Source organism: Medicago truncatula, chromosome 8 (assembly GCF_003473485.1).
Source record: "Medicago truncatula cultivar Jemalong A17 chromosome 8, MtrunA17r5.0-ANR, whole genome shotgun sequence".
Classification (NCBI taxonomy): Eukaryota; Viridiplantae; Streptophyta; class Magnoliopsida; order Fabales; family Fabaceae; genus Medicago; species Medicago truncatula.
Window position 1 is genome coordinate 39,254,803 of NC_053049.1, and position 18,270 is coordinate 39,273,072.

General features: G+C 33.5%; 1 protein-coding gene across 2 annotated transcripts; it reads left to right on the forward strand.

The window, feature by feature from the left end:
* The first annotated feature begins 6,468 nt into the window (after nt 1–6,468).
* On the forward strand, nt 6,469–16,487 carry LOC11411351 (DNA ligase 1). Of its 2 annotated transcripts, none has more exons than XM_013591169.3 (4): nt 6,469–6,640; nt 7,097–8,023; nt 13,993–15,109; nt 15,355–16,487. In XM_013591169.3, the coding sequence occupies exons 2-4, from the start codon at nt 7,946–7,948 to the stop codon at nt 15,837–15,839; spliced, it is 1,680 nt and encodes a 559-aa protein (XP_013446623.1). In that variant the 5' UTR covers nt 6,469–6,640; nt 7,097–7,945; the 3' UTR covers nt 15,840–16,487. The 2 variants fall into 2 exon arrangements, with proteins under 2 accessions (XP_013446623.1, XP_024628362.1); XM_024772594.2 differs by lacking the exon at nt 6,469–6,640 and adding an exon at nt 6,683–6,841.
* The last annotated feature ends 1,783 nt before the right edge of the window (nt 16,488–18,270 follow it).

Consider the following 18,270-nt stretch of genomic DNA (forward strand, 5'->3'; position numbering starts at 1 on the left):
TGGTCCATCTTAAACCAAAACTTCATGGGTCTAAGCTAAATGGCACCGTAGTTTCGTATCTAACCTATTTTTGCTCTTCAACTTCCGTCTAATTTTTAATAACTTAGTTATATTTTTGATTAATGTGAAGTTGACAATTTTATTTTGCCTTACAATTATTAAAAAATGATTCTCTCTCAAAAAAAAATTGAGCAAATAGTCAATTTAGTCCCTAATTCTGCAGCTCGCTGTCACATAGGTCCCTGACTCCGGATTAAATACAAATAAGTCCCTGACTCTGCACTTCCGTTATCACTTTAGTCCCTGACGTTAAAATAATCTGTTAAGTGATGATGTGGCGCATATATGTGTCACAAGGACCAAAGTGAAAGTAGAAAATGGTTACTTTGGTCCCTGAACCAAAAATCAGTATCCCCAAATTGAATATCAAATCCCTAAATTCCTAAATCTTAAATCCTTAAATGTCACCTAATTATCTTTTTTGTTCAAAATCAATCTTCTATAAACACCAACCTATTGTTAGGTCCCTGACTATGCATACTTACTATCAGTTAGGTCCCTTACAGTAAACACAAAATTTCACTACAGTCCCTGGCTCTTTGGGACCTTTTTGGCTTGAAAGCTGATCTTGAGGCAATGATATGTTGGGCTATGGTTTGGAGCTTTATAGTAGTGTCAGAATGTTGTGGTTCTGTTACCTCTTTCTCCCTTTAGTATATTAATGGCATCAGGATTACATATATATAGAAATGAATTATGAACGATGTGTTTAATTATAATCCCTGTAAGTATTTTAAAGTCATAGCTTGATTTTTTATGTGTCTTTCAACAACAATATCCAATTTTTGGTGGAGAGATTTGAATAACTAATGCATAAATTCACTTGCTAAAATACACAAGCTTGAAGTTGCCTGTTGTGATTACTATTACCATAGTTTAAGACATTGTGCATAGACAATGACATTCAGATTTGTACAAGAAGGTGATTTGTACAAGAAGATGTTGATTCAATAGTATCAAATATCATATTCATGCTTTTAAGTTACATGAAAGAACTTATGCTTTAGTTGCTTTAGCTTCTCATGAAAGAAAAAATTAAAGTGAGAAATTTGATAATAAACTTGGAAACATAAACAACTTATGTTAGATGTAGCACTAGTACCTACTAAGTAGAACAAAATTTGAGTTAGAAATTATGTTAAAAGAAATTCAATAGAAATGAATTATCATTTGAATATATCTTGAGCTCTTGATTATTGTATGCTCATACCTACGGGGTAGAGATATGAATTATCATGTGAATATAACAATAATCAAGAGTAATAGATGCTAATGGATTTGCTAATTCATTGTCAGGGACCTAATTGATAGTAAATATGCACAGTGAGGGACCTAACGGTAAGTTGTGTTTAATGGAAGATTAATTTTGAACAAAAGAGAGAATTAGATGACATTTAGGGATTTTAGATTTAAGGATTTAAGAATTTGATATTCAATTTGGGAATATTGATTTTTGGTTCAGGGGCCAAAGTGATCATTTTCTAGTTTCACTTTGGTCCCTATGACACCTCATATGCGCCACATCATCACTTAACAGATTTTTTAACGTCAGGGACTAAAGTGATAACGGAAGTGCAGAATCAGGGACTTATTTGTATTTAATCCTGAGTCAGGGACCAATATGACAGCGATGTGCAGAGTCAGGGACCAAAGTGACTATTTGCTCGAAAAAAAGTATTAAAAAATGATTTTTAAAGGAGAGATGTAGAGTGTGTAAAAAAAATGTTTGTTGGAGAGAGTATAACAATTGTTTGTAATGGAAAAAAGATAAAGAATGAAATTTATTGGAAAGAAAAAAATGCATGGTCAAAGAGATAGAAATTTATTGATGGTTTAATATAAGAGTATAATAGAGAAAATCATTCAAAAAAATCAACTGTTTAATATAATTGGAGGTATTCTTTCATGGTCATAAGACCAAATCAATAATGTTTGGACACACATATAAAAAGATTCTTCTCAAAATATTCAATAATTTTTTTTTATCAATTTCCTTCTTATTATTAAAAAAATACTTCTTTATGCGTGTGTGACCAAACACTTTTTCTTTGATCCTGACCATATTAGAATTTCTCATATAAGTGTATTATTCTATAACGATAATTGAAAAAATAAAAAATGATGGATGAGAAATACTTATTTAATCACGAAACTAAATGTATAATATTTAGGCACACATAAAATGAGGCACTTGTTCTCAAAATATTAAAAAAAAAAATTACTATTAGAAAAAATGTCTCTTTCTATATGCCTAAACCCCGTACATATAATCATGTGACCATAGAAGACTAATCCTATATGGAGTAATATTTAAGATACAATATTAAATTAAATAATACTACCTCCGTCCCTAATTATAAGACTCTTTTGAAAAAATAATTTGTCCTTTTTTATAAGACCCCTTTGATATTTTCAAGTACATTAATTATTTCTTTACCAACATACCTTTATTTATTTTGCACCTTTTTCTTCAATCAATAATAAATATTATGTTGAAAACATAAATTAATTCTCTTTCTTAAGGATAAAATTGTAAAAACAATATTAATTATATACAAATTTAATACTACAACCAACTTTCTTAATCTCAGTAATTTTGGCAAAAGGCTCCTATATTTAGGCACGGAGAGGAGGCATATCAGGAAAAAAAAATTAAAAATACATGTTCCTCACTTACAAATTGGACTGGGGTGGCGCCACCTGAAAATGTGCGCTAGTAACGGGAACCAAGGCACGTGTATTTGGCTTTTCGTGCATTTTCCCCTAAAATTCTTAAGAGGAGATCAACAAACCTAAGAAAATAATCCTTATCTACAAATACTCGGAGATAAAATCTGTCACGACCATGTGATAGATAATTTAATAGATATCAGGATGTAAATTAAATTGATATTTTAACTCGTTAACTTAACTGATAAAATATCGTGTTGATAGTGAAGTAATCAGGACAAAATCATCAATGTCACTCAAATATAACCCCTTTATTTCTCTTTTTTTCCTCACTTCTTCACTCCCAACACCCTTCATTGTCCACCTTTTCACCTAAGGAAATGTATGTGGTATTTTTGTTTATTGTTAGAAATTTGTTGTTAAATTAAGAGTGGAATGTATAAATGTTTTCGGTAAAATTATTTTGAGAAGGGTACAAAGTCTCTCTCTTAATTCGTTAAAGATTATTTTGTTAGATGATTCTGATTGGCCATTATCTTGTTAAATGTCTAACCTTATGTGTTACAAGGTTGTAACGCCTTTGGTGGGTGATGACCCAAATTTGCAAATCTTTGACATTTCTCACACTTCTGCACACCTTTTGTTAGATGATTCTAATTGGCCATTGTTTTTTCTCCTTATCTGGAAGTGTTTTATTGACAATGTATCCTCTAAAGCTCTTCTTCCTCCTCCACATTTGTTTTTTCATGAGAAGAACATGTTTCATTTTTTAGTCCATGTATCATAATTATGCAGGGTTATCGAAAGAGAGACAAGAACAACTCTATGATTCATTGCATGGTGGAGGTAATAGGGACATGTAATAATGAGAGTCAATTCCTTTTATGATTGCTAACTCACAGTGTCAATTGATAACTGTATTGTTTCTAATTCACCAACCACTGTTGAATCTTAAGAATCAAGGTTCAAGAAAAATAGAAGAAGACTATGAAGATGATTCGTCATTTAGAGTATATTTCTCTACTCTTTTACCATACAATGATTGAAGGAATTATGAAATTGATAAAAAAAGAGTTTAGCTCTTTCATTCATAGAAACAAACTATATATACAGTGAAAGAACCAAAGTTGGATATTACAAAAAAGTAATAATAATTTGAACTATGAATTGGGCTCTCTTTTATTTTATTGAGGTTGATTCAGTTGATAACGAGTTTGATCCATATCCCGTAAAAATATGGATTATACTTTCATTATCAGTGTGATGATCGATTTAGACAATGATATATAAATATCTCTATAAACACTCTTGAGATCTATCCTGACTATGATGAGTTTTGAAATTCAACTTACCTAAACTTTCTTTTATGAAGAAAAAAAAAATCAACTTGAACTAACACAATAGTTTTTTTTTTTTCATTTAAATTTTTTAGAATAACTTACCATAATAGAAAAACTTCTTTTTATTCTCCTGTATTTGCCGTGTGACAGTATCGAACTCAGATCACAAGGATTGAAGAACTTTTATCTTTTGAATTGTAAAAATATACTCGAGGTCACAAAGAGTATACTATTAAATAAAGGAAAATGTTACATGAACACCCTTTAATCATACACCCTATTGTACACCCCATGCATTAGGGACATTTTGGTAATTTCATCTCACAACCATACTTTCTCTTTCATCTCCTCTCACTTTTCCTTGCCACATGTCAGGATTTTGTGTGGGTGTAAGAGGTGTATTGCCACATGAAGGTGTACATGTATCACCACTCTAAATAAAAGGCTTAATTACTCTTTTGGTTCCTTAATTTATTTTTTGGTTTCGTTTTGGTTCCTTAACTATTAAAAGTTTCGTTTCGGTCCCATAACTTATTTTTGGGTTTTCTTTTGGTCCCTTAACTATTAAAAGTTTCGTTTTGGTCCCTTAACTTATTTTTTGGTTTCGTTTTGGTCCCTTAACTTATTTTTTTTGTTTCATTTTGGTCCCTTAACTCTAATACATTCATCCTAACATAAAGGACCAAAGTGGTTGACGGAGGAAGAGTTAAGGGACCAAAATGAAACCAAAAAGTAAGTTAAAGGACCAAAATGAAACTTTTAATAGTTAAGGGACCAAAATGAAACCAAAAAGTAAGTTAAGGGACCAAAACGAAACTTTTAATAGTTAAGGAACCAAAACGAAACCAAAAAACAAATTAAGGGACCAAAAGAGTAATTAAGCCTAAATAAAATGGTACAAAATATAAAAAATACTCAAAACCCTCAAGGGATACTTAAAGCACATAAACTAAACACGAAGGGAAAAAAACTCAAAAGCACTAAGACTAACTTCTCAAAATTCAATCTCTTAGATAAGCCAACCACTCCTAGAATAAGCACAACACATCCCTCTTCTTGCCGAATTTTTTTTAATCATATCTTACTTTTTAAATTGGTAAAGCAATAGTCAATTTCTCTCCTGAAATTGTAGGTTTCGTCAATTACCTCTTAAAATTGCATAACGTTAATCAATTTACCCCCTCCGTCAAATTTTTCTGTTAACTGTTTACGGTTATGATCAAATACATACCTGAAATTTTGCACTTATGTGCAAAATGTCTCCTAAATTTAAAAATTTATATTTATATGATCAATAATTGTTAATTTTTAAGTTTAGGGAGCATTTTGCACATAAGTGCAAAATTTCTGAGGTGTATTTGATCATAACCGTAAACAGTTAACAGAAAAAATTGACGGAGAGGTAAATTGATTAACGTTATGCAATTTTAGGGAGGTAATTGAAGTTTTGTTAATTTCAGAAGGATAATTTACGAAACTTACAATTTCAGAGAGAAAATTGACTATTTACTCCGCCATTGTTTGCGAAACCAACGTCAAACCTTTATATTGAAAAACTAATTTTCTACCAAGTGACTTCTAAAAAAACAGACACCGTGGTAGTAAAACCAAATTATGGTTGAATACAATTAACACTAACAAGTTGATATATATGGAGCATATTCGGTCTTGGTTAGGTATATATGGAGCAGAATCTCAAAACATAGGCGATCACTTCTATCAGTTTATTCATTATTCAGGTTATTCAAAGGCTCGAAGGTCGTTTCTTCAATTAATTTGGCTGCTTTGCGTTTGGCTCTTGTGGACGGAACGTAATAACAGGTTATTTAATAATATAGAGACACTTATTGAGAACCTATTAGAAAAGGTAAAATATCATTCTTTATGGTGGCTAAAGGCTCATAATACTATGTTTGTGTATGATTCTCATAATTGGTGGTCGGACCCTTTACAGTGTTTGGGTATCGACTGACTTCTGGTATTTTTTGTATGACTGTTTATTATCGGAGTGGCTTCTTTGGTACACCTTGTATCTAGGAGTGTTACACGGCCGACGTTAATATATTTCATTTTGATTTCTTAAAAAAAAAAAAAAAAAAAAACTAACAAGTTGATATATGTAATCGCCTAACTGATAAATATGGGGTCTAATAAAGTAATATTGTACAGTAAAAACAAAAGATTATACATATAAATATGTGTGTGTCCTTTGCCATGACATCCCCATGCTGCCCTCCTTTTTGTGTTTAAGATTTTGGACATTTAGGCTTTGAAATACTTTTCATCCTCGCGTGTAACTTCCGAACACCAAACAATTCATTAGCCATTAGAAAAAAGATAAAGAAAGAGAAACACACACAAGCAATAAGACTAGTACAAGACACATATATAATAATAATATAATATTTTAAAGACAACACAACTCAAGCACACAAACGCGAACACAACACCCGTAACAAGAGAGAGAAGCAGCAGTGTTGAAACATAGGAGAAAACAAAACCCAGAATCTTGTTTTGTTTTCAGAGTGAAAAACATCTCTACCATTTCAATACCAGAGAAGAAAAACAAAGTACTTATCCCCAAACCATATATTATATTTTTATTCTAATTTATATCTATCTATACACAATTATATACCTAAATTAATACATAATTTTCTGTATAAATTATTAAGGTTAAGATTAAAATAATTCTTATTCTCTCTTTCTTATAATTGTTGATGTGAAAAGAAAGAGAGAGATCTTGTTGTTCTACAATGTCCACTTTGTAGGTAAATCTCTTCAAAACAAAAATTTTCACTTTTAACTCTCTTTCATCACTTCAATTTTCACGTTAACGTTTCGAATCACACCTTTTTTCCTCTTTTCATCGATTCTGATTATTGCTTTTCTACCTCAAACCTCTTTTGATTCTCTTTTTTCCGTTCAATTTTGCACCTTTTTCATAATTGGGATTAGGTTTTTTCTTCTTCTGCGTTTTTAGTTGGTATTTATGCTCATATTTTTTTCTGTTGGTGTTTTTTTAGGGTTTCATTGGATCATACTTTGGGGGGACAGTTGCTGAATTTGGAAAATTTCCCAATTTTGTAGGGTTTGGATCAGAGACTGTGATTGAATGGAAGACTGTATATGATTTTGCCTCAAATGGGCAAAAACTCTGATCTTTTCAGAATTTTGGATTGTGGGTTTGGAACTATTTACACTTGGAGATTGCTTAAGATGATGGTATTTAACACTGCTTCTTTGAGCATGGAAGAAGACTGCGTATACCGTTATCAGTGATTGAGATTTTGATTACCGTTTTTGGACTCGGTGCATAGGCTGAAGGTCACCATTTTTGGTGTTTTCCTTCTTTTTTTGTTTTCCACTTTTTGACTGGGGAGTATTTTTGGTTGAGAAAAAAATTTGCCGAGATTATCGGGTTTCTGTGGTCCATTTTAGTTTCTGAAGCAGCCCTTTGAGTTGACATAGTTTATCTGAGCTTAACACGGTCACACGGTCCCACAGTGATCCTAATCCTACACTGATTGGGGTTGTGTTGAATCATTTACCGTCATAATATTAGGAATTTTAAGTAGTTTGATTGAGTGATTGCTTTGTTGCTCACTGGTTTTGAATCGATTTCCAGTAATATAGTGAGAGCCGTTTGATTATTTTGGCGAAAGAAAGTGAACCTTGGTGGTTTGGATAATTTGTGTGTGCAAGTGGTTGATGGAGGAATATTAAAGCTGGAAATGAATGTGGTGACATGGTGCATGGACAAGAGCATAGTTGCTGGTTCGTTCCCTTTCTGGAACAGTGCTGGAAACTAATTGGATTATTACTCTCAATTTTGGAAGGGTCATTTTATACTAGGCATATCTGGATTTTGTGCAATGTCGCGCTGCTTTCCATTTCCACCGCCAGGATATGAAAAGAAGACTAGAACGGATGAAGTTGACTTGCTAAAAGAGGTTAATATACTTTTCCTATGTTCACATCATGCATATAGGTTGGCATAATATTATTTCTGATGCTAATGGAGTTTATCGTTAGTTGCAAGATATTGTGCACCAATAAGCTTAATTTTCTAAAAGGGAAATTGAAACGTATAACTAGAAAATAGATGCTATCATGCATTCATGTTTTATTTAATAATGTTATATCTCTTTCTTAATATTTATCCTACAAAAATTTTACGTGGCCTCTTTTAAAATTGTCTAATTCACAATGAAAATACAAAAGATCATGTTCAATTGGAGGCTTAAATTACACTATATTTTCTTGACAAATGTTGATTAGTAGGGTGTGCACCATTTGTTGATGGAAGTTGGTTCATGTGATTTACAACTTTCATAGTGAATTCTACTTTTGTCTTTTTATATGGTCACTGCATTCTTGTTAGTTTTTTCTGTGTTGTGTTTAAAGTTTGGATTTTTGGACCGTTGTGCTACTGCTATATGGTCATAAATATCAAGTTCCAAAGAGGTTTGAGTGGAGAATTTGTGTCATGGGCGGTAAGATGTCAAGGTGATCCCATCTTATCATTTACTGCCTTGCCTTGGCAATTTCTTTTTCTTGTCTAGTAAGCTCTGGGCGTTTATTTTTTAAAGTGAATTTGATTTGTACTCTCATGTTAGGAGTGATCAATGATGTATCATCACCTTCAAACCAATCTATAAAATTTTGCATGTCTGTCGAAGTAAATGCATAGTTGTGCAGCCAGCCTGTCATAGTATGTATACAAATGCTTTTTATAGTTTTTTTCCCCTCATTTTGTTGGGGTGTGGGTAAACTTAGTCTTAGATAAGTATTGATTATTGAATGAGGAAAAGACAAGTTATCGCTAGTAATCAATGGCATTTGGACTTGATGCTGTGCCTTCCATGTGGCTCTTTAGGCATTGAAGCAAAGATTTAGTGTAGGTAGAGTTTATCCATACATATTTAGATATCAGACATTCTGCATATGTATTTGATAATTCTTTATGTTATTTTTTAAAGCAATAGTCTTTAATTCCCTTGATTCTGTCATTCACAGAACAAAACTCAAATTTCGAATCCTGTTAGGTTGCTCAATCAGATCCATTTGGAGTACATTGGATTGATAGGGTTTAGAGAGTTTTTAGTCGCATTGTAATAATAGTATAACAACAACAACAATAATCATAATTCATAATAATCACTTTTTGGGGTCTAATAGGGGACAAAATGGAAGGACAAGGTCATGCATGTGATGGAAATTGCTAGATTCTCCATGTTGAAAAAATATCGGTGAAGTTTCAAGGAGAGTTCATGGTTGTTAACTGAAATGTCTAATCTGATGCATATTCTAAACCAAATTATGAGGCGATAAATTAAAACAACTACCAGACTTTTTTTTTTTTGAGGAAACTACCAGAGACTTGTACACTGGAAAAATTGCTTCTAGATATTATTAGCCCATCCAATTGATTTTACATTAGTGACCCGGTTATAGTGCTCACAAGATACCTCTTCTCTGAACCTATTACACTGCAAGTTTTATATAGCAGATCTATCGAACATGCTATGTGTTACTTGCAAAGTTCCCACCTGAATTTATTATCTTTTGATTGCCAGACTTTAACCAGAAATTTGGAGTCTTGAGAAGCTATGACTATTGGCTGATGTCTCCTTTTGTGCTAATTTTTTTTTCTCTGTTTCTTTCTCTTAGTAGACCCTTTGTTTCAACCTTGTATTGGATTCTGTTTGCAGTAGTGTATCTTTCCTGTGATAGGTAGCCAAGCTTTCATGTATTGCTTGATTTAGGGTATTGCTTGATTGAACATCAAACTTCAACTGTAGAAGAACACAATGAAGTTTTGAACTTTGTTGTAGTTAAGTGCTTACTTATCTTGGTGTAGTAGTTTGAGAGGACTTCGATATATTAACTTTATTTTTGACAAGAGACATAACTGTTCACTAGTATTGTATTTTTGTGTATGCTAAATAATCGCCTTCAGAAATATGTTTAGGTATTGAATTTGATTATTCATATTGTTAGCAAGGGATTTTTTAAGATACTAGTATACTACCTCTGTTCCTATTTATAAGTCCCTTTGCCCCTTTTCATATATATCAATAAAAGCTGGTAGTGCAATTATTGCGTATAACTATTACTGAATTGTCCTTTGTATATAGATGTGTTATATATTGATTTTTCAACTCCCAAGACAAATTAGTAGTATTAATAAGAGATATATTTGGAAAAAATTATAGATGTATCTAGTAACTTGCAAGTTGCAATAGAGCTTATATCTAGGACAGTTTATTTGCAAGTTGAAAATTATGTTTTGAACATAAATGTTGCTTTAGCATCGAGTTGGTTTCTAACCCTATTTTGAACATAAATGTTGCTTTAGCATTGAGTTTGCTACTTTGCTTGTAATCGGCCTTCAATTTCTCTTACCATGTTTCTAGAATCTTGATCAACCTACCTTGAATAAGAGATGTTTGCAAGAAACAGTTAGGAAATCTGTGGGTAAGATGTTTTAGGGATTTTCAAGGGGGTAATTGTAGGTCCCGAGGGACACCTTGTTTGGATTTTGAAATTGAAATAGAATGGAGGCCAAAGTATTTCACCCTTTCAAAGTAGAATGATTTAGCACACAATTGCATTCAGCAGCAGCTTGTTCCCTATTTTTGAAATTATTAATTTACAATAGTTTTCTTGTGTTGTGGAGCATATCGGTGTCAGCGTTTTAAAAACTGAATCAAAATGGTGAGACTTAACAATAAACTTTTAGTTTTCTAGGGCACTCTCACTAGAGTTTTGTATGTTTTAAAGGGTCTTTATAACATACAAAATCTAAAAGGTATTTAAAACTCTAAAAAATCGATGAATTGCATTTTTAAATTTAAAATCCTTACAATATGCTTCTCCCTTTGTCATAACTTTTGGGTCTTGTTTTGATTGGTTTAACTGTAACTGAATTAGATATAGATAATCTTTGAACTAAAGGTATTGCTGGTTCAAAATCTTAAGGGCTCTGTTTTTCAGTACATGTTAGCGCTGAATTCTGATCCCGTCACTCTGCATTGGGGATTTCAAAAGTGGAGTGCTATCTTATTGGGTGAAAGCCATGTGGATCCCACCACTTTACGTGGGACCTATTTCCAAAGTGTGAGACCCACATTAATTTCACCCTATAAGAGAGTGAGTGTTAGAAAGACTGCGTTCCTAGCACTCCCCATTCCAAAAAGAATTAGCTTCTGACTAGACAAAGATCCTAAAATCTTCATATGTTTTGCTAAGCATGCTTCTCAACAGAGTAGAGAACATGTTAATAGAGTTAAGTATACAACTTTTGTCTGATTTAGTAGACAATTGTATCACAAGAAGATTAGTGACCATGGCTTTGTTGGTTGTTTTGTTCCGTGCCTTAATTTTTTTAGTGGCAAAAAGATCAGGGTTTCTTCTACTTTGCATTGATTTTAGGTCAAGTAGTAAATATTGGAGGGTGTTTTCCCTGGTACCATTGAAGTTTCCAGGTTGTTCATCTGTTGGTTATTATCGGACATCTATATTTTATTTTCTGAAAGCTCTTATTTTATAATCCTTAGTTTAATATGTCAGTTGCACTTCTTAACCTGTTGATTATGTGTGGGACTTGATAATCTTGACATATTTATTGCTGTTAATGTCTATTGTCAGGTGGCCTATGTTAGGATATAGAATAATATATATTGAAGTAGTTAAAGTAGTTAATCACGAGTTTGGCTTATGTTAGTTAGTTAAGTTTCTGTTTTCTATTGTTTATTGTTGTTTTTTCTGGTTTAGGTTAGTTGGTGTGGATACTTATCCCTTTAACTTCGTAACAGGAGGTCTATAAATATAAACCTTCTTCTTTTGAAAAGGACCTTTGGCATCTTAGTTTTGATTGGTTTGATAACCAATGTAGGAGAGCTAGCTCTTTATTTCCTATTTTGTAATGAAATTGTTATTTTTTTTGGAATTCAATTCATTTGGTTCCTGACAATTGGTCCGACCTGCCGGATCTTCGAGAAGTGCCAGTGTTCTTGGAGATGGAGGCGGCGTAAATAGTGAATTTGCTGACTTTTATGGGGATAGATCCCATTGGTTAGATTGTAAGGGTTAAATTTTTTTTTGAGGAGTACGTAATTCATGGGTTTGACAAAGTCCAGAGGGTGTTCATGAGCTTGGATGCTTGGATACGGTTTTTGTTTCGTTCTGGTGATCAAGAAAACCGAGATCCAACTTGCGAGTCTCTTTTCACAGGTTTGATTCAGTAGATTTGGAGGGCTAAATAGTGGTTGTAAGACATAGGGAGACAGAACCTACAAACAAATTCTAGATGATATGGTAAAATAAGAATAGAAGTGGAAGTGCGAGGATGAAGAGACCGGTTGTTGGTCTCAAAAGATTCTGGCCATCCCCAGTGCCTTTGTCGGAACTGTCAAATCAAGAATTGTATGCGGCAACAAAGAAGATCCAAGCACCACCGCTAACATCATCGAATGTTGATCATCTTTACACTCACTGCACTGCTAACACTGATCAAGCCGCCACCTTCACCAAAACCACCTGATAGTGGTACTTGCACAATGACTATTGTGGTTCCGTAGGAGGAGTGGAAGAGGGAATGTGGTGATGTCTTACACCTTCAAAGTCATGCTCTCAGTAAAGGGGTAAGGGATATAAGTCTTGGTGGGAAGTATGGACAATCCACCACAAGTTCTTAGCCACAAAAGCGATAAGGATCCGCAACAACTAACCTAAAACCGAAAAAACAACAGTGAACAGTATAAAAACAGAAACCTAACTAGCTCTCTAACTACTCTAATATATATTATTCTATATCCTATCAGCCAAAGATTGATATTTCTTTTATTTTTATTTCAATGTCTTTGACAGAATTTATAACGAAGATGTTTCTTTAACATTCTGTTTCGGTATGGAAAGAAAATGAGAGGACAGACAATTTAAGAAGGAAAATAAATTTTATATGTTCTTCAAATATAGGAAAGAGAAGTAACGAAGTTCTCTCCATTTGTTTGGTTGGACAGATGAGTGAGTAGAAACAAAATTAACAATTGATGCAATGCTTACTTTATCCTTGATAAAATGAGAAATATCAAGTGAACCCCACACTAGATAAGAGAGAGAAATAGATGATTGAAGAGAAGGGAAGCTGTGATATCAATTTTTTTTTTCTCCCCTAGTGGATATAATATTTATATGGGTCCCACATCATTTTTTTTCTTCTTTTCCCCTGTTTCCCTCTCTCTTCCAAACAATAGGTTTTACACCTTTCTTCTCATTTTCACATCTTCCATATTCTTTCCCTTTGTTAACCCTTAAAATAAACAAACATAAAAATGTCGGAGCTTTTGAAATATAATATGAAATATATTTCAAAAGAAAGATGTGAATTGGAAATTGAAATAGCTAGTTGGGTTGAGAGAATCTAATCATTGAGTTTCCCTTACAATAAACAAACTTGAAAATGTAATTGCACATGTTAATTTTAATATGTAACATGTGCAATATAGTCCAAAAGAAGGATGCAAACTGGGTTGTGGGAATCAGGTTATTGCGTTTGGCTAAAAGTGAGATATTGTTGAAGTTTTTATTTTGGTTAAAAATTCATCAACAAATGCATGTTTCCCCTCTTTTTGGGGTTTTAGCTGTCTAAAATATGCTACTAAAGTCTAGAATATTTTGTCGGTAAGCTGTCGGTATCTAATTGACTTTGATTTGTTGTTTGTTATTTTTGGAATTTCTTGCTTGGGTTTCTTTAATCTTCAATGAGACGAGGAACATTTTGTTTTGCATTATACTTTTTTGTTGTATTATTCTCTCTCTTGTTGCTCATAGGTGGAGTAGAAATTGCTAAATCATTGTGCATGTTTTCTTATCAGATTATCTGTTCTTACTATCTCTTTTGACCGATGATTTGCAGGAAAAACAAAGGGAAAAAAAACACAAAAAAGATAAGAAGGACAAAGAGAAGAAGGAAAAGAGGGAGAAAGAAGGACGGGATAAAAAGCCTAAGGAAAAGGATAAAAAGGAAAAACACAGGGAAAAAAAGAAAGACAAAGACAAGGACAAGGACAAGGACAAAGACAAAGGAAGAGATAGAGATAAAGATAAAAGTAAAACCAGTACTGCTGATGGCAAAGGACTTTCTGGACAAGCTGAGGGTCTCAATGCAGGTAAACTCCAGAAGGAAATCAAGCCTGATAAGAAGGGTCTCTTTGTCGATAATAAAATTATCAAACAGTATAATGGACACAATGGGGAGATGGCTAGAGAGAACAATCATCTGGCTGAGGAGAACAAGGATCCCAAATTCCTTCTGGAGTTCGAGAGGAGAATTAAGGATGATAATGGAGGGGCTGGTAATCAATTGGTTCAGAAGTTTACCAATTCAAACCATAGGATGGATGAGGGGACTGTTAAGTTTATGGCTAGGAGTAGTGGAACCTTGCGTGATGGCGGTGAAAAACTCAGGGATAAGGGTTTGGATGCTAAGAAGATTGATGGGAAAGGAATGCTTGCCGAGGTACGACCTCTTGGAAATACTACAGTTCAGAACCATGCTGGAAATTTTCATCCTAAAGCTGATGGAATACCCATACCTATGGGGAAGTATTTCGACAAGAACTTGGAAGCAACCATTGGAGGGAAAGAAAAGGTTGATGAAAAGAAAGACGAAGGAAAAGAAAAGGTTAAAGAAAAGAAAGACAGCAGAAAAGAAAAAGTTAAGGAAAAGAAAGAGGAAGGAAAGGAAAAGATCAAGAAAAATAAAGATGATAAACGAGGAGAAAAAAGAAAAAATAAAGAGGAGAAGAAAGGACACGGGAAGGACAAAGACAGGGATAAAGAGAAGAAAGATAAGACGAAGGAGCATACTGAACTCAAAACCACGGAGCTGAATAAATTAAAAGAAAGCAACATTGGTGGTCCTATACATTCAAATTCCTTCACACAGATTAGCAAGAACGGCCATGAGAATTCTGTTGGCGTTGAGAATCCCAAGAAACGGAAGGAGACTGAGTCAAATGGAGTTCTACGTGGTGAGTGTTATTTACAGTGATCTTATTTGTTGTATTTAAAATACAAATAAGATGTTTCTCTTGTTGGGTTTTAGCAGTATTTCTCTGACATATGAGATATAATGGCGGGTTTTTTTCACTACGTTGCAATGCATGTTTATGTTGATATTTCATTTTTGGTATTTTTGTATCAACTTTCTCAAGTACATATGCATTGTTCTGATACTGGCTGACATATTATAATTAATTTTTGAATTTTCTTACAGCCAATGAGAATTGGCCGAGTAAGTTGCCAAGACCATCCTCTTCCCACCCTCTCACGGAAAATGGAAGGATATTGGAAGCTTGCCAAATTTCCATTCCAAATGCTTCAGATGGGCCAGGAATAGCCACCAGCAGTGCTAAGATAGAAAACAAGGAATGCAAGATAAATGGCTTCGTTGAAGCTCAACCACTTGCAGTACCCTCAAATAAGACTCCCACTGCAACCGTGCCAATTGTTCCGTTAATTGAAGCATCTTCAAAACCACCTCATCCAGATACCAAGTACCTAAGCCGCATATATTCGGTACCTAAAGTGGAATGGTCTGATTTGGATGGTCAAGAATGGTTGTTTGACAGCAGTATTTCACAAGAAAGAGAACCCGTGGTGAAATCTTCAGAGGCTGGGGAAACACCGCAAGTATGGGCAAAAGCTGTGCACGTAGAGCCAGCAGATATTTTTGCCCTGCCATATGTCATTCCATACTAATTAATTATTTGATTGGCAAACAATACTTCAATTATATCTGCTGCACAAGAACCTCTTTTGGCAACATGTATGGGAGGAACCACAGCACTTGGGGCTAGAAACTGATTCCAATCTTCTTGATGTGTTGTTCTGTTGTGCTTTGGCAATTGGCAACAAGTAATGAGAGACTGTACGTGCATTGATCTTGAACTGTTTGGATGGTTACTTGTGCAACAGATTGCCTTGATTTTGCACTGATTGGAAGCAATCGGTTGTCACGAACTGTTGCATTGTTGCAGGCCATGATGAGGTTTTTGCGTCTTAGTGAAGTTCATCTAGACGGAGAGATTTAATAGAGGCAGCCGTACAGGTTGTGGAGAAGGCGAGGGAAGAGGTATAACTACAAGCTTTTGCTACTTGTTTATTCCATTTTTACTGAGAGCAGAACTGCTCTTTCTAATTGAGAATGAGAATGCAAGTGCAACCAAATGTGGTCTTGATTTGCAACTACACCACAATTTTGATTTGTAACATAGAACTCCTATTTACAAGAATGTGTATGATAGAGAAGGGATACAAAGTAGTCGGATTCATTTATTTAGTTTCTTGTAAATTTTATTGTTTATTTCATCATCTTGTAGTAATGTTGATGATCAAGGTTAAATTGAATTATGGCATCGTAAAGGGATATACTAATAAGTAATAACAAAACACAGTTGATGTTGTCTTGAAATAAACCTTGGGAAGTTTTAGCCGTGTTGACAAAAATTGTGGTATTAGTGGTCCCTTTTTAAAAAAATAAGAGTTTTCAACCAAAAGTTAGACCAGCTATGATTCAAATGTTTGGAATGCTAAAAACTAGTTTAGAGATGAATTGGATTGGAGCAACTGCTGTAAATGTGGTATAATGAATGTTTGCTTTTGCTGGTTTTGGAGTTCATGTAGGGAGGAACTTTATTGGTGGTTTTCTCTTGTTTGGAGTGTTGGGAAATGGATTTCTAGCAGCAACCGCATCACGCAGTTAGAACCTGTCCATATAATTTAAATCAGCGGTTGAGAATGTTTAAATTGATTTAGTGAATATGTAATGTAGTACGACGATAATGTGGGAGCCTTAACTTAACTTCACAATCACAAGAGTCGCCCGCACTTTTGCTGGTTTTGGAGTTCATGTAGGGAGGAACTTTGTTGGTGGTTTTCTCTTGTTTGGAGTGTTGGGAAATGGATTTCTAGCAGCAACTGCATCACGCAGTTAGATCCTGTCCATATAATTTAAATCAGCGGTTGAGAATGTTTAAATTGATTTAGTGAATATGTAATGTAGTACGACGATAATGTGGGAGCCTTAACTTAACTTCACAATCACAAGAGTCGCCCGCACTTTTGCTGGTTTTGGAGTTCATGTAGGGAGGAACTTTGTTGGTGGTTTTCTCTTGTTTGGAGTGTTGGGAAATGGATTTCTAGCAGCAACTGCATCACGCAGTTAGATTCTGTCCTTATAATTTAAATCAGCGGTTGATAATGTTTAAATTGATTTAGTGAATATGTAATGTAGTACGACGATAATGTGGGAGCCTTAACTTAACTTCACAATCACAAGAGACGCCCGCCCGCACTTTTGCTGATTACAAACATTATAAAAATACATTTAACTGAAAAAATATCAGTTAAATTTAAATATAATTAGTTCAAATAAATTAAATAAAATGACTATTTATCCCCATAATTGGATAAATAAAATGACTATTTATCCCCCCACACCCACACACACACAATGGATAATTAAGGCCGCCCCTTAATTAGAATAGTATCAACTCTAGCATTTCGACAGATACTCGTGTCCAATTATTTTCTTTTTTATTGTGTTAACGCGTGTAAATTATAAATATATATTTTTTTTTTCTTCTGAAAATTAGATTTTGATTAAAATTATATTGCATAGATTTTTTTTTTGACAAGAATTATATGCATAGATATTTGTAACTTATTGTAACAATTTATGCTTATCTTTTTTAATTACACAACAAATATAATATATACTTTTATAATTTTCCCAACAATATAGTATTATTATAGAATTTTTTTTAAAGGTATAATTGGAATAATGAAAAGTCCATCCAAAAATTTCATATTTCCTTTCTATATTTTTGAAGATAATATAAATTGTTCCTATTATATGGATAGTTTACACAACAGATAAAATAATAAATAAAATATTTTAAATGAAGGGTAAAATTTTGAAAAGAGAAAAAGTTAATCAAATTCATGTATTTTCTATATGTATAAAAGAATAGATTGCAAAATTCATTTTTTTTTTCTTTATAGAGATGGAATTGAACCATCAACTATAACCCCAAAAGAACCAGATTTCGTAAACAACATCGAGGAAGAATGAAAGGAAAAGCCTATCGAGGTAATACAATTTCCTTCGGAAAATATGCTCTTCAGGCAC

Coding starts and splice junctions, on each gene's coding strand:
- LOC11411351 (XM_013591169.3), top strand. CDS start 7,946: ATGTCGCGCTGCTTTCCATTTCCACCGCCAGGATATGAAAAGAAGACT. Junction 8,024..13,992: donor AAGTTGACTTGCTAAAAGAG/GTTAATATACTT, acceptor GATGATTTGCAG/GAAAAACAAAGGGAAAAAAA. Junction 15,110..15,354: donor GTCAAATGGAGTTCTACGTG/GTGAGTGTTATT, acceptor ATTTTCTTACAG/CCAATGAGAATTGGCCGAGT.